We start from the raw sequence: 15,632 nt of genomic DNA on the forward strand, positions 1-15,632 counted from the left end.
GATTCCAAACTGTGTGCAATTTGAATTACACTAATTTGCCAACTGAGTAGATTGGAGATTTGGTAGAAAATAATGGATATTAAGATGAGTTTTAAGCAGAAAGTTGAAAGAGCCCTATGGACGTAAAGAGGAGGAAAGATGTTTGCTCTTTGAGACTTTGATTTAAAGTTCATTATCACAGCGGAATGGCTGTCATAATTTTTGGGTATTGAATTATTTTTCTTCTCTCCTAGGCGAAGATAATCTACAATGACTGGCAAAACACAGACTAGCAATGTTACCAATAAGAATGATCCCAGATCTATCAACTCCAGAGTCTTCATTGGCAATCTCAACACTGCCATTGTGAAAAAAGCAGATATAGAAGCAATTTTTGCAAAATATGGAAAGATAGTTGGCTGTTCTGTGCACAAAGGATATGCATTTGTACAATACATGAATGAAAGGAATGCACGTGCAGCAGTGGCAGGGGAAAATTCCAGAATAGTTGCCGGACAATCTCTTGGTAAGGTGCCCTTATTTTATACTTGTTTGTTTTTTTATGGTGATCAATATGATAGATAAGTCATCACATCAAAGTCTGTTCATTGCAAAGAGTGCATTACAAAGTGGCTCAGTTGATATGGTTAATTTGTTAATGAAAGAATTGCAAAAAATACACAATGATTAAAGTTTCTGATGTATTAGAAAATGCCACCCTTATTATGGGATATGCATGTATTGTCTTTGCGGATCATTTATCTTGTGTCTGAATCGGTACTGTTAGAGAACTACAGAAGGAAAAGTAGAACTGTGCCTTACAGCTCTGGTTTGACTGGAACAACCAACAACAAATAGTATTCGCTAAAGATTGCCAAAACAAATCGAATTTTATAAATGCATTAACAAGAGGAATTAACAGGTCTAATTACCACACTTTAATAAACACAAGTGGCTTTTTGAAAACAATACATCCTTGAATAGATTCTTATTTTAATTAAAAATAATGAGCACATTAATGGGGATCTAACCATAATATACCATCAGTTTCTTTGTAAATGCACGTTTGCTTCAGTGTTTAAACATTTTCTCTGTCTCTTCAAAAGAGATGTTGTCACCACATGGACACATCACAAATTGATCAGTACAACTTAAAGAACTTGCTGCAAAGATATAAAACAGCATTGTGGATTCATTGCTTGTTAGAGAAGCCACTTTTTTTTGTTTTCCAGCAAAGAAAAAGTGGTCATTTTTAACAGTGAGCCAATCTATAACACGAATTTCTCGTGTGGCTAGAAAATTCAAAATGAGCACCATTCTCCTATGTTGCAATGAATTACAAGTCCAATCACAGCAATATGTTGAGAAACAAAAGCACTTGATGTTTCATTGTTAAAATTATTGAATTGAGAAGTTTATTCCTCAATAGTGGACTCACTTAAAACCATTACATATGCTTGTCAAATGAACTCAGAGAGAAAAAAATCACTTCAACCCATCTTAGGTTTTCAGAGATTTGTGTTAATACTACTGAGAAACCTCTGAACAACACCTTGGCAAATAAATAAGATTGTTGTAATCTCTATTCATGAATTATTAATCTGAACAGTGAACTGCTTTTTTATATTGTTTAGTGCTTTCAGTTTGGTGTTTGGATAATTAATAAGTACAATATATAATTAATCCACCACCTTTGTGAAGAAAAGTGAAAGTGCAACTACAAAAGCTTTACTGAAGGTAAAATTGACATTTGAATTTTGAAGGGAAGACAACAGGAATTCTATAAATACAAAAATAAACTTATGTTTGTCTTGAGTTTGGGATGGGTAGCCATGCAAGGATTGCTGGGAGTTCTAATGATAAAAAGAATTGATATGCTCTGTGAACAATGTCAGTTTTAGTTTTACCTAGTTGCTTGCCTGGGCAATATTGTACTTGTTAACAGAGAATATATGGATGCCTGTCAAGGTCTATGTTATACTTGTGAAGGGAGTAGGTTAAATTCAACTTCATAGTTCATTTTCAATTTTTAGACTTCATATTTACATGCCAAATATTATTTTAATAGTATTGAATTGCATGGTTTGTGCAAAGATATGGGGCTGCATTTCACTGCTTTTCTTAAATTGGAATTTGATCACATGGTTTTTTTCAGGTATGTTGAGTAGAAACATTTTTTTCATACTCTTGTTGCTAAAGAGCAATAACAGAAAATAAGGAAATTAGCCAAACAGATGGGACAAAACAAATACTTGGGCAATGAAAAAAGACAAAGTTTTGAGCAGTAAGTGAATGAACAATAGAAGAAATGCAATTGATATTCTTTAATATTAGATGTGGATTTCTTAAAATAGAATGATGTCTGTCTGAACCAAAAATAATTCTTATGTATTTAACTAATATGATTTCACTAATTCCTTATTCTCTTTGATGTTGTTTAGCTAGGTACACAAGAGACAATACACATGCCAACAAATATCACTGAATGTAGTATCCAGGCAAAGCCTGGTACCTGATACATTATGCAGGAATATTGGTGGAAAGATATGTATAGGAGCGGCACTTCAATCTAGCTACACAATAATTCAGTTGTAAAGAAATTATTCATTTTAGAATGGATATATTATGGGTCATGTAAACTTCTGCATCTAACCAACAATGTTGAATTATGTTGCAGGGTGTTTGTGTTTTTGGCACACAAATCAGTTGTAAATTATTTCTATATCTCTATTTGCCAGAATATTTTTCAGCATCTTAAATTTTTCATCATCATTTGTTCTGCAGTTCTAGTGTACGTGATGTTGGGAGTCAATATTGTCTGGAATGTAATTGCTGCTTCTAAACTCTATTAAAGGAAGCTCCATACATTATTGAAAAAATGACTTACAAACTTAGTATTTTGCTGCATGCTCTATCTTGCAGGATTACTTTAGCTCATTACCAAAGAACTCCAATGTCTCTTGGATCGAATTCCTAGTTCAACAAAATCGTTGTACTAATTTGTTCTCCAGAGTAATGCTGTACCACATTGTACAGAATAGAGTCATAGAGATGTACAGCATGGAAACAGACCCTTCGGTCCAACCCATCCATGCCGACCAGATATCCCAACCCAATCTAGTCCCACCTGCCAGCACCGGGCCATATCCCTCCAAACCCTTCCTATTCATATATCCATCCAAATGCTCATTCCATATGTGTACCACACTCTGCGTGAAAAAGTTGTCCCTTAGGTCTCTTTTATATCTTTCCCCTCTCCCCCTAAACCTATGCCCTCTAGTTCTGGGCTCCCCGACCCCAGAGAAAAGACTTTGTCTTTTTATCCTATCCTGGTTCATGGACCATAATTCCCTGGAACATTTTAAAGCCACTGTTAGAAAGTGGATTCTCAAGATCATTAATAGATGGTTCAGAATACCAACATAGGTTTTTATTTCTGAGTAAGCTTTTCCAATTCACTGTTTATAAATTAAAGTTGGCAGCATTTATCTTTTCCATTTAGGAATGAATTTTATGATATGCTTATATTTCTCTAAAAAAAAGTTATAGTTTTACTATTCATGAATGTTGTTTTGAGCACCATCTATCTATCCATTAGTTCAGCTAGTGTTTGAAATAGTACATCAATAGCTGTAGTCTTGTGTAGAATGACCTCTCTGGGCTAAGGGGTTTGTATGCTTACCATAGATCGTTTATCAGCATGCAGAGTGTAGAATGCTGATAAACACAAGATTGTTAATATCTAGGCATCAGAACGTTCAAAACCAAGATAAACTAATTCCAATCTGGGAACTTAATTTGTAGATCCAATATAGGCCATTGATTACTGATCAACTTTGCTTAAAACACTTAAATAAATTGACCTGTAGTAAGGTGTCTGAGGCAAGTCATTCTTAATATTAATTGTTAGAGCTGCCTATCTGTGCTAAACAGCCATGCCAAATATATTGAATTTTCATAATCCTGCCAGAGGATTCTCAGTAACAAGAAAATAATACATGAAAGTATCAAATAAATATGACATTTAAATATACTTCATGGAATTAATGGAATTTGAAGACCCACAAAGCAATGTTTTATCTTGAGGGCCAAAAGATATAGCTACAAAGTTAATTATAGAAGTCTTCTGTGTTTCACAATATCCAAATGATGTCACACTGGCTCAGAAATCTTCATATGATGAAACAATCACTTCGATGCTACTCATAATTTAAAGAATCAAAAAGTGAAGTACTTATTATTGTATTCACTGTGCTGTACAGATTGGTCATTAAGTTGTTCTAGACTTAAATTTAAGGCTTTGAAGCAAACTAAATGAAAATCATTTATCCATGCTGTGTTACACCAGACTCTTAGTTGGTCATATTAGCAGAAACAGTTTGATATTCACCCAAGGCAAACTGAATGAGCTCCAAAGACTCAGCTCCTGAAACTTGATGAATGAAACACAGGAACTAACATAAGACTTATTAGAAGGTTTATTAATATTTTTGCTTCCTCCAGAATTTTAGACTTTGTTTTGCTATTTCTTGCATTGTGAGGAAAAATAGTCTACCAAAAAAAGAATGAATCAATGCTGATAAACATGCTTTTCACCCACCACATGTGGGTGTTGCTGGCTGTCCCATCATTTATTGCCAATCCCTAATTGCCCTTAAGGAGGCGGTGGTGAGCTGCTGAAATTCATTTGCTGCAGGTAGATTCACAAATCCAAATATCCAGAATTTTTATCCAACAACGCTGAAGGAATGGCAATAAATTTCAAGATCAAGATGGTGAGGGACTTGGAGGTGGGAGTGTTCCCATGTATCTGCTGCTGTTATCCTTCTATATGGTGGTGGTGCGGAATTGGTTGGCCTTAGCAAAACTGAAATTGTGCGTTACTGAATAAATAATTGCTAAGCAAGTACTGCTTGATAATACTGTTGGTGTGGTACCTTATATCACCTTACTGATGATTGAGAAGAGACTGATTATGTGGTAATTAGCGGGTTGGATGTTTGGATTTGTCCTGCTTGACAAGTACAGGACCTGGGCACTATTCCACTTTGTCAGGTAGGTGCCAGCATCATAACTGTAGTGAAATAGCTTGACTGGATGCAGAACTGTTTCAGGACTGTTGACAGAATTTTGACACAGCTCATAGCCTTTGCAGTATTCAGTGACTTCTGCTGTCACATGGAGTGAATCAAGGTGGCTGAAGACAGGCACCTTTGAATCTGGGGATCTCTAGTGGAGACTGAGATGGATCATCCACTCAGTACTTTTGACTGGAAGTTGTTGAAAATGCTTCAGCCTAATCCTCTTTTGCACTGATGTTCTGGACTTCCCCAATTAATGAGGATGGGGACATTTATGGAGTCTCATCCTCCCTCCAGTGAGTTGATAGTTGTCCGACATGGTTCAGATCTAGCTGTGGCAGAATTGCAGAGTTTAAATCTGATCTATTGGTTGTGGAGTTGCTTAGTTCTATTGATCACTTGCGGCTTATGCTGTTTGGCATGCAAGTAGTCTTGTAGCTCCATTTTTAAACATGATTGGGGCTTGTCCTTGCATGCCCTTCTGCACTCTTCATTAAACCAGGGCAGGGTTCCCTGCCTTAATGGTAATGGTGGAGTTGGGGATGTACCAGGCAATGACATTGCAGTATGTGTTGAAGTCTGATTCTGCTGCTGCTGATGGCCCATGGTACCCTATGTATACATCCTGAGATGTTCTGGAGGCTGAGCCCCCCAGGATTCCTGAGACTGCTCCCTAGCATTTAATTACTGTCACATTTACAACTTTTATCAAACAGAAGCTTGCAAATCTGTCACTGAATTTCTCTAAGTTGCAACATCAAGCAAACACTGTGCATTGATTTCCTTCACCCCACTCTCAGCATCAATGAGCTATGAAAGGCTTCCAGGGACTTCTGCGTTGACTGTCTGGAGTCTACTGATGGCTTCAAAAATGCAGTCTAAATCCACTGCCTTTATGTAAATCACTCTCCGAGCTTCCAGAAAGAATTAACTTCTCCTCTCAACCCTTCCTGTGACCCACCCCCAGATAAATCGAAAGTAGAAAATCTTAGAGCTCTTCCTTTAAGTTACACAGGTGCACACTCTCTCTGATGTTCCAAGCATGCCAATCGCAGCATTGACGTCTCACTCTGGAAGTCGTTGTTGCACATGGAACTCAGAGATCTGACCTCCATCCATCTCTTTGACAACATACCTTGCTCTGAGCTTCTTAACTTGTCCTTTATTGTTCATTGAATAGTTTTGACCACATATGGCTCCACAGCCCCTTGGTTTGCCATTAATACAAGCATTGTAGATGTCACATCTCCAACTGGGATCACACAATGGTTAGCACTGCTTACTCTGCAGTGCCAGGATCACGGGTTCAACATCAGCCTTGGGCAATTGTCTGTGTGAAGTTTGCACATTCTCCCCCTGTCTGCGTGGATTTGTTCTGGTTTCCTCCCAGTATCCAGAGATGTGCAGATTTTATGGATTAGGAGAAAGTGACGACTGCAGATGCTGGAGATTAGAGTCGAAAAGTGTGGTGCTAGAAAAGCACAGCAGGTCAGGCAGCATCTGAGGAGCAGGAAAACCAACATTTCTGAGGAAGGGTTTATGCTCGAAATGCCGATTTTCCTGCCCCTCAGATGCTGCCTGACCTGCTGTGCTTTTCCAGTGCCACATTTTTTGACTTTGTCATACAAAGTTGCTCAAAGTGTCCAGGGATATGTCAGCAGAGTGGAATGGCCTTGAAAAATGTGGGGTTACGATGATAGGGTGGATCTGAGTAGGATGCTCTTCGGAGGGTCAATGCAGACTCAATGGTGCAAATGACTTCTTTCTGCACTGTAGGGATTCTATTCTATTTTGTTTTGTAACTAAGCTAGCCACCTGCCATTTTTACATCTCTAGCTTCTATTTTAATTCCATTCGACGAATGTGAGTAACCTTATGAACTACTATTTATTGTAGGTGTTCAGACAATCAATAAAGCCCAGAATTTTAATAACCTCACCTTCCTGGCTGCAAGCAATGTAGCCCCAACTTCTTAAAATGCACCAGATTTCAATTGCTTTATCCAATTTTCTACTGTTCAACTTTAGCTTGTAAAACTAAAGATTATATACTCCAATTCATGAACTATGAGCTGGATATTTGCAACTCAGGTAAATAATCCAATCTCTCTCCCATGTCTCTGACTGAAAACTCAGGTTCACGTGCATTCATGCAGAATCCTGGGGAGGTGGGCAATTACCCACCAGGAAGTTAAAATTTCTAGGCAATTTCTATGGATTTGCACTGGAACATCTGAGGGGTCCTGATAAGTATATCTGGGTGTAAGTCCAGACTCTAACTTTCCACAGCCTGAAAGATCTGGGACATCATGTTTAGCACTATGGAAAGAAAGGGGAGAGTGGAACTAATTTGATAGCTTTGGTGTAGGGTGGAAACGTTGAACATATGAATGTGTTACAAGTGAGATAAAGGCATGAAAGTAGCCCAATGTAAGCAAAGCAAAAGTTGGAAATGTAGAAGAAGCTAAAAGAAACAGCTTGACTTTTAAAAGAGACACAGTTTCAGTAAAAGGCTTCATTCATTGTGGTAATGCTGTAAATTAGCCCTTAATACAACAATCTCTGTACACATTCAAGAAATGATATAGTCTGTCCCAATCTAAATTTACACACTTAAGTAGAAATTAAAGACCCTTACTAAAATTCATATTTGGAAGAAAGAAAATGATGACCGTAAGAAAGTACAGTTATCAGTTCTACATTCATCACTTCCTGTGGTCATAGTGTAAATGACAGCTATGGAAAATAATACAGATCTTGCAGTAACATGCTGGTCTTACTGCAATAACTCAGCATAGAATTCTTTCAACTACTGAGGACATAGTGGTTTTGTGAATTAACCATATGCAGAATGCACTGTCAACAAGAATCTAGTCAAATACTGACTCACAAAACAACTGAACACCATGTAAGCTGATAGCTGCTGATATGATCATTAAAAGGCTTGGTTGTCTTTCTGAGGTGATGTTTGAATTTTCTTGAAGTGCATCAGGTGTTCCTTCCTTGCTGATTCCCAGCTTCTGAGAATGGACCCAGATCTCCTATTGTTTCTAATCAAACATCTGATAGATCCTTGCTCGCAATTCATGCATATCAGTTTATAAATATTTGGATCAAGTTTTCATACCTTCCAGATATTGTTGCTGATCAATGTGAAGGAATCCTGTCATTTTTTTTAAAAATGTACAACTCGAAATCAAGTGCAATTAATTACCTGATCCTCAGACAATGTCAAACAACCAATTCTAGAGAATAGAATTTTATCCCATACTGCTGGATGTGACAAAATGATTGAATAACTATTTGCCTTAAAAGTCATCTATAATCCGAGATCATATTCAAGTACACAATGTCATCCTTTGACTGTAGACTCCCTTGGACATTGGCTACTTTTTTTTCTGCATCATGTGGTTTCTCCTTGTGTTCTTAGATCCTCAGTGAAATAATCAACTTTCTTTTTTTCCCCACATCTTCTTGTCTTCTACTTTGAACATGTCCATGACAAGTCCATGTTGGTTCTGTTTGATCGGTTGAAAGTTTCAAAATGTCCTGACACTTCATCCTTAATTATAAACTCCAATAAATTCCCACCAACTAAAGTTAGGCTAACGGATCTATAATTTCCTGATTTCTCCCTTTGTGATATGTGATGTTTCTATCTTAAAGCAGACTTACAAAATTAGGAAAACTTTGTATTGTTATGTTTAGGATTATATTAATGTTTCAGTCCTTTTCTTTCAAAAGAAATGTGGGATGGAAACCAAAGGCTTTTGTCACTCTTTAGTGACATTATTTTCTTCATTAATTTTTAAAAATAATATTATGGGTGACATCGGTCCCTGAATCAATACCTCTGTCTTCAAATACTCAAAAAGCTGGCATCTTCCTCTTTTGTAAATACTGATGCAAAGTAATTATTTAGCAAATCAGTAATTTCCTTATTCTTTTGACAATAATTCTAATCAGTTTTCAAGCAGCCGTACAAATTGTTTGACTCGCCACATTTTCCTTATAAATTTGTAAAAACAAAATTCATTTTGATTTTGAGATGCCCAAGGATAATCCTCAGGTACCCACTAAAAGGGCCATTCTTCAATGCTACAATATCAGATACTTCTAAAGTAGCTGTTAGGTCACAAAGAGAATTATTGGAATACATTGCACAGAGAATTGTCAAAAACATATTTTGAAGTAATTAACTCACTGGAAGTCAAAGAAGATCAGAAAACCATCTTTGGGCAATGCAGTTGCCAATTTAATGGCTTGTATTTCAAAGTGCACAGATGCATGAGGGAACCATCTTGTTTTTAACAGAAAATTGTATCTCGGTCAGGATTGGGCAAAATATTGTAAAATGCCTAAATTATGCCGACTTGTATTGTTCTCGGCTCACTTCATAATGCAAGTATAACATGAAGTCACTTTGCTGGTGTTGCTGTTTCTGAAGGAGCAGTGTATCAGATAAAAGAAACTGTGCTTGTTTTAGAATGGCAGTGGTTTGAATGCTGCTGTGACAGCTCAACTGAATTGCTGCTATATTGTGATCCTGAAATTTGAAGCAATAACCTTATGTAAAGTTCTACAGATTTGTAAATTCTCAGTTAGTGTTGCCAGATTAAACATAGTCATCATGCTAATTTTCCCTTTTAATCAAATAAAGTATTTGACATATGAAGTTACAATGTGTGACACATTTGTCAATGTTATGCATATCTTATAGCAGTCAGACGCCTGTTGAATTTTGCTGCAGAGATTCTGAAAACATAATTAATGGGCTAAAGTCTGAAATTGCTTTAGTTATTTGTTTTGAATCACATTAAAAACTGTTGAATATTAAGTTCCTACATCTGCAGTTGTGCACTTGTGTAAGTTTCTGCCTTCCTTTTTAAGAATATAGGCATTTATTTCCAAATCTGGCAAATTTACAAAAATCAAGAAATGTTATCAACTGAGGTTGTTGCGCCCTTTAAACATCAATGTTATCAACTTGTGATGCTCAGAATCGTAGAAATAACAATATAAAATGATGAACAAAAGGATTTGTCATCCTGCTTTTTTCCCTTCTGTTGTGAGTGCATTACTCGTTGTATGTTGGAAACAGACAAAGGCACCTGAAGGCTCTTTCACACCCATGGCTCAGTATTCAGATGGTTGTAAAAACACAGTGCTGTCCACTGACATTGAAGAAAGATGTACACAAAGATTTGGTGATCTCTGTAACATGAGAGACATGAGTTTGATTCTGATGTCAAATTAAGGGGTGCTCCAGCGGTTTGACAAGGGAGATATCATTAAGCCAAGTAAGCAGTCAAACACTTTGAAATATTTTCTCAGACAACAAATGGAGATGTCAAACACACTGACTTCTTGATTTTGCATTAAATTTTCACAGAAAGTGAAATAAATTATCAGGGCATAAAATCGAGATAAAATATATTTTGAAAACATTGTTTTAAAAATGATTAGTTGTCCAAGAGAAAAATTTGACATTGCACCAATTTAATTATTTTTCAGGGTGAGTGAGGATATTCAGCCATAATTATGAACTTTGTCTATCGTTACAATAAGGCATGCTGCTTGAATAGGAAAGGGATTTAGTGAGCCTGGTAGTATGAAAGAGCATCTGTTCAGTGTTTCCACATCATTGGGATCTGGAGGACATCAACGTAAAAAGAAACATAGTATTGGTGACTGTAACCTCTGGATTTCTGTGCTTAACTAGACATGTGCCAACCCTGGAAGCTGTTGTCACATTTATGGATGTAATGATGATGAATACTAACAGCTTTGCCATCACTTCTATCACAAAATAAAAGCTGTGATCTTATGTCAGTTTGGGGTTTGTAAATTCTGAACTGGTGCAAATGCATTAAATCTGATTTAGATTTTATTGTCGTGTGTACCCAAGTATAATGAAAAGCATACAAAATCGCCACTCACAGGACCTTGGTAGGTATAAAGTAACTAGGTACAGAATCTTAGTAACAGAAACAGAAAAATAAAGAAGTAAGTATTCTTAGCAAAGATGTAGGAGAATAAAGAAATAGAACTTGATTGAGTTTTTAAAGAAGTAACGAAGAGGATTGATTAAGGCAGAGCGATAAGGCAGAGCGGTAAAGGTGACCTATATGGACTTTAGTAAGGTGTTCGGCAATGTTCCACATGGGAGACTGGTTAGCAAGGTTAGATCTCATGGAATGCTGGAAGACCTAACCATTTCAATACAGAACTGGCTCGAAGGTAGAAGACAGAAGGTAGTTTTGGAGTGTTGCTTTTCAGAATAGAGGCCTGTGACCAGTGGTGTGCCACAAGGATTGGTGCTGGTCCATTACTTTTCATCATTTGTGTAAATGATTTGGATGTGAACATAGGAGGTATAGTTAGTAAGTTTACAGATGACACCAAAATTAGAGGTGTAATGGACAGCGAAGAAGGTTACCTCAGAGTACAACAGGATCTTGATCAGATGAGCCAGTGGACTGAGGAGTAGCAGATGGAGTTTAATTTAGATAAATGTGAGGTGCTACGTTTTGGAAAGGCAAATCAAAGCAGGACTTATACAATTAATGGTAAGATCCTCTGGAGTGTTGCTGAACAAAGAGACCTCGGAGTGCAGGTTCATAGTTCCTTGAAAGTAGAGTCGCAGGTAGATAGGATAGTAAAGAAGGCGTTTGGTATGCTTTCCTTTATTGGTCAAAGCATTGAGTAGAGGAGTTGGGAGGGCATGTTGTGGCTGTACAGGACATTGGTTAGGCCACTTCTGCAATATTGCGTGCTGTTCTGGTCTCCTTCCTGTCAGAAGCATGTTGTGAAACCTGAAAGAATTCAGAAAAGGTTTACAAGGATGTTGCCAGAGTTGGAGGACTTGAACTGTAGGGAGAGACTGAATAGGATTGGGCTGTTTTCCCTGAAGCCTCAGTGGCTGAGGGGTGACCTTATAGAGGTTTATAAAATTATGAGCATGGATAGGATAAATAGACAAAGTCTTTTCCCTGGGGAGGGGGAGTCCAGAACTAGAGGTCATAAGTTTAGGGTGAGAGGGGAAAGATTTAAAAGGGACCTTTTCACGTACAAGGTGGTGTGTGTTTAGAGCGAGCTGCCAGAGGATATGGTAGAAGATGGTACAATTGCAACATTTAAGAGGCATCTAGATGGCTATATGAATAGGAAGGGTTGAGAGGGGTATAGGCAAGCCCCAGCTTGGGAGCCATGCTCTACCCCCATCTTGACAATGAATTAACGATGTTTAATACTGAAATCACAATTCACCAGATGATTATAAGAAGAAATTAAGACAATGATACATTTCTGATAATGATTTTGTGTGTAGCTGCAGTTTTGGATGTAGCATCCAATGTATCTGGCCTTACATTTGCAATTTCACAGCTAGTAAATTTTAGCTGAAATCCTGATCTTATACCATCAAAGAACCAAGACACTTTTCCCCATTATATCATTAAAATATTCCTCTGTACCTCAACAGGGTCTCACCATTCTCCCAGCCAGCTAACACTGTCAGAGAAAAGTGATCAAAGACTCCTGCGTTTGTTGGAGATTGGATATTGCATGCTGAAATCCCAGTTAACAGATGTCGATACTGATGAGCACAAATTTATTTTTCCCTGAAATCTTCAGAGATAATTGAACATAGCTCTTCATTTCCTTAGACCAACACAATCAGCTATAGCTTACAAATAATGTTCCTTGATTTTCCAAAACCCTGTCTAGCTCAATGTGAAGTCCTGTTGCAGTCCTCTGAGTATTAAGAAAGTAAAGTCTTAAATCTCCCACTTCTTTATTAGGGAAAAAAATTCATTCACCAAAGCCCTTTGTTCCTGCTATGGTGACACTTATTTACCGCTATATGAAAAATATAAATGCCAGGATTTATTGAGATGTATCATGTAATCATGAATTCTGTCATCCTCTTTATGCAAAGCAGCATATATTTTAAAATAGCTTAATTGTCCTAATATAAATTGGAATAAGAATAATCTAAAGGATGGAGGGGATGAAAGAGTTTTGAAAATTTGATGAGAGGGATTGGTGTCAGTAGAGAAATAGTTGAGAAGCAATGACTATACTATCATCTGGTGCAAGAAGGAACAAGAAGAATAAAATGCCATTTGAACACAGGAGTGTCAGTTTCAGTGCGGTGAGATCTGTGGGAATGGGTACACAAATTGTTGAAAGTGGCAATAATACAGTGCTTTATCAATAGAAGCATAGTGTACAAAAGCAAGGAAGCTATATAGAGTCATAGAGATGTACAGCATGGAAACAGACCCTTCAATCCAACCTGTCCATGCTGACCAGATATCCCAACCCAATCTAGTCCCATCTGCCAGCACCCGGCCCATATCCCTCCAAACCCTTCCTATTCATATACCCATCCAAATGCCTTTTAAATGTTGCAATTGTACCACTCTCTGCCACTTCCTCTGGCAGCTCATTCCATACATGTACCATGCTCTGTATGAAAATGTTGCCTCTTAGGTCTATGTTATATCTTCCCCCTCTCACCCTAAACCTATGCCCTCTAGTTCTGGACTCCCTGACCCCAGGGAAAAGACTTTGCCTATTTATCCTGTCCATGCCCCTCATAGTTTTGTAAACTTCTATAAGGTCACCCCTCAGCCTCCAACGCTCCAGGGAAAACAGCCCCAGCCTGTTCAGCCTCTCCCTACAGCTCAAAACCTCCAACGCTGGCAACATCCTTGTAAATCTTTTCTGAGCCCTTTCAAGTTTCACAATATCTTCCAATAGGAAGGAGACCAGAACTGCACACAATATTCCAACTGTGGCCTAACCAATGTCCTGAACAACCGCAACATGACCTCCCAATTCCTGTACTCAATACTCTGCCCAATAAAAGAAAGCATATCAATGGTCCAGTTTCAACTGGAGTACTGTGCCCAATTCTGGACTGCATGTATTCAGTATTCTGGTTGGTAAGTTGGAACTATTCTCTCTAGATTTGAAAGAAACTGGTGCAATTGTGGCTTTCAAAAGAGAAGCAAATAAGCATTTGGACTGAAAAGAAATTGCAGGACTACCTGGGAAGTGAAGAGAGTAGCGGGTTGCTCTAGCATTGATGGACTAAGTATCTTTCTTTTGTTCTATGACTTTTCTGTGATTCCATAGATTTTACTTCCCAGGTTCAATTCCAGCCATTAGGATGAAATGAGGGCCAGGAACCCAGGAATAAAGACAGACCCTGAGACAAATTTTCAAGGAGGCAACAGCAGTGATTGGAACCATGGCTAGGTGAATCTCATTGACAATGAGATCCTTGATTAGGGTTGTTAACCTGGGCCTATCAGGGAGCCCTGGCTGACAGATATAAATAGGAGATTCAGAAGGTCTCCTCGGTCTGGGAACTGGCTTGAGCTAGCTGGTCAGAGCTCATGTACAGTACACGTGTGAATGAAGGGTGACTTGGTCACGGAATACCAGTCTCTCTCTGAAGTTATTTCATCAATGAATTAGAAGGAGCATGATCTATTACAGAAAAGGCATGCAGGTTCTTCAGCTGGGTTATCCAACTGGAGCAGCCAAGCCTCAGGATTGGTGCCAGGAGGCCAGCTCCATCCATCTGCCAGGTTTTAGTCTCAGTGGAGGCGCCTCTGGTGTTTAGAAAGTACCAAATAGCATGTGGTTTGTGCCCATAGTAGGCACTTTAATTGGTCTAAATAACTGCCTCCTGCCAGCAGGTTCATAGCTGTCAACCTCCAAAAAATAGCTTCACTGAAAACAGTCCAGTCACTGAAAACAGACCAGAGGTGGGAACACAACATCAGGGAGCTATTGACCTAGTAGTACCACACGTTGTTCTCACAGTCACCTCAAATTTTGCACAATGATAACCCCGCCCTATCATCATATACGTAATGAGCCAAACCAAAGCAACTTCATTTGGACAATTTTGTTTCCAAATATATCAGTCTTGTGACTTTATTAATTTGATATTTTTATAAAAACTTCAGATTCATGAACCGAATATATGAATAGGACCCCAAACATGACGATAAAATGTTGGTTAATATTCTCCTGCTGTCCATCTACTTGTAGTCTGCTGAGTTAATAATCACAAACTTTACATTGCTACATTTACACTGGAACATTGATATTCGCATGCACATCTCTGCATGATTGTTTGAATAGTTAATATTCACACTCACTGCATCTTGGTACATAATTTAAACATGTTGAACAATTTTCACACATTATATCTGCATGGATATTGCCACACCATGCTCTGGTTTGAAGTCATAGATTTTTGTTAGTTGGATCCTTATTTTGAAGCCAGATTATAAACTTTCAGCAAAATCTCAGTTACAGTCTCTGTACAATAAAAATGTGCATTTATATAGAACCTTTAACATACAAATTGTTCCAAGGTTCTTCATGGGATCATTAAAAAATTGAATTCAGCCAAATGAGAAGATATAAGGACAGTTGATCAACAGCTTGGTCAAACAGTAAGCTTTAAAAAGACATCTTAATAAAATAGCAAAAGAACAGAAAAATTGAGGTTTGTGAGGGAAATCTGGCAATTTAGGATTTTAGCCCC

General features: G+C 37.8%; 1 protein-coding gene across 1 annotated transcript in view; it reads left to right on the forward strand.

Annotated features, from left to right (window-relative positions):
* The first annotated feature begins 249 nt into the window (after positions 1–249).
* Positions 250–15,632, forward strand: part of LOC132815447 (RNA-binding Raly-like protein) — a 495,989-nt gene continuing 480,606 nt past the window's right edge. Inside the window, exon 1 of the mRNA XM_060824394.1 lies at positions 250–505. Coding sequence (XP_060680377.1) covers positions 250–505 — 256 coding nt within the window. The remainder of the gene's footprint in view (positions 506–15,632) is intronic.

Source organism: Hemiscyllium ocellatum, chromosome 4 (genome assembly GCF_020745735.1).
Source record: "Hemiscyllium ocellatum isolate sHemOce1 chromosome 4, sHemOce1.pat.X.cur, whole genome shotgun sequence".
Lineage (NCBI taxonomy): Eukaryota > Metazoa > Chordata > Chondrichthyes > Orectolobiformes > Hemiscylliidae > Hemiscyllium > Hemiscyllium ocellatum.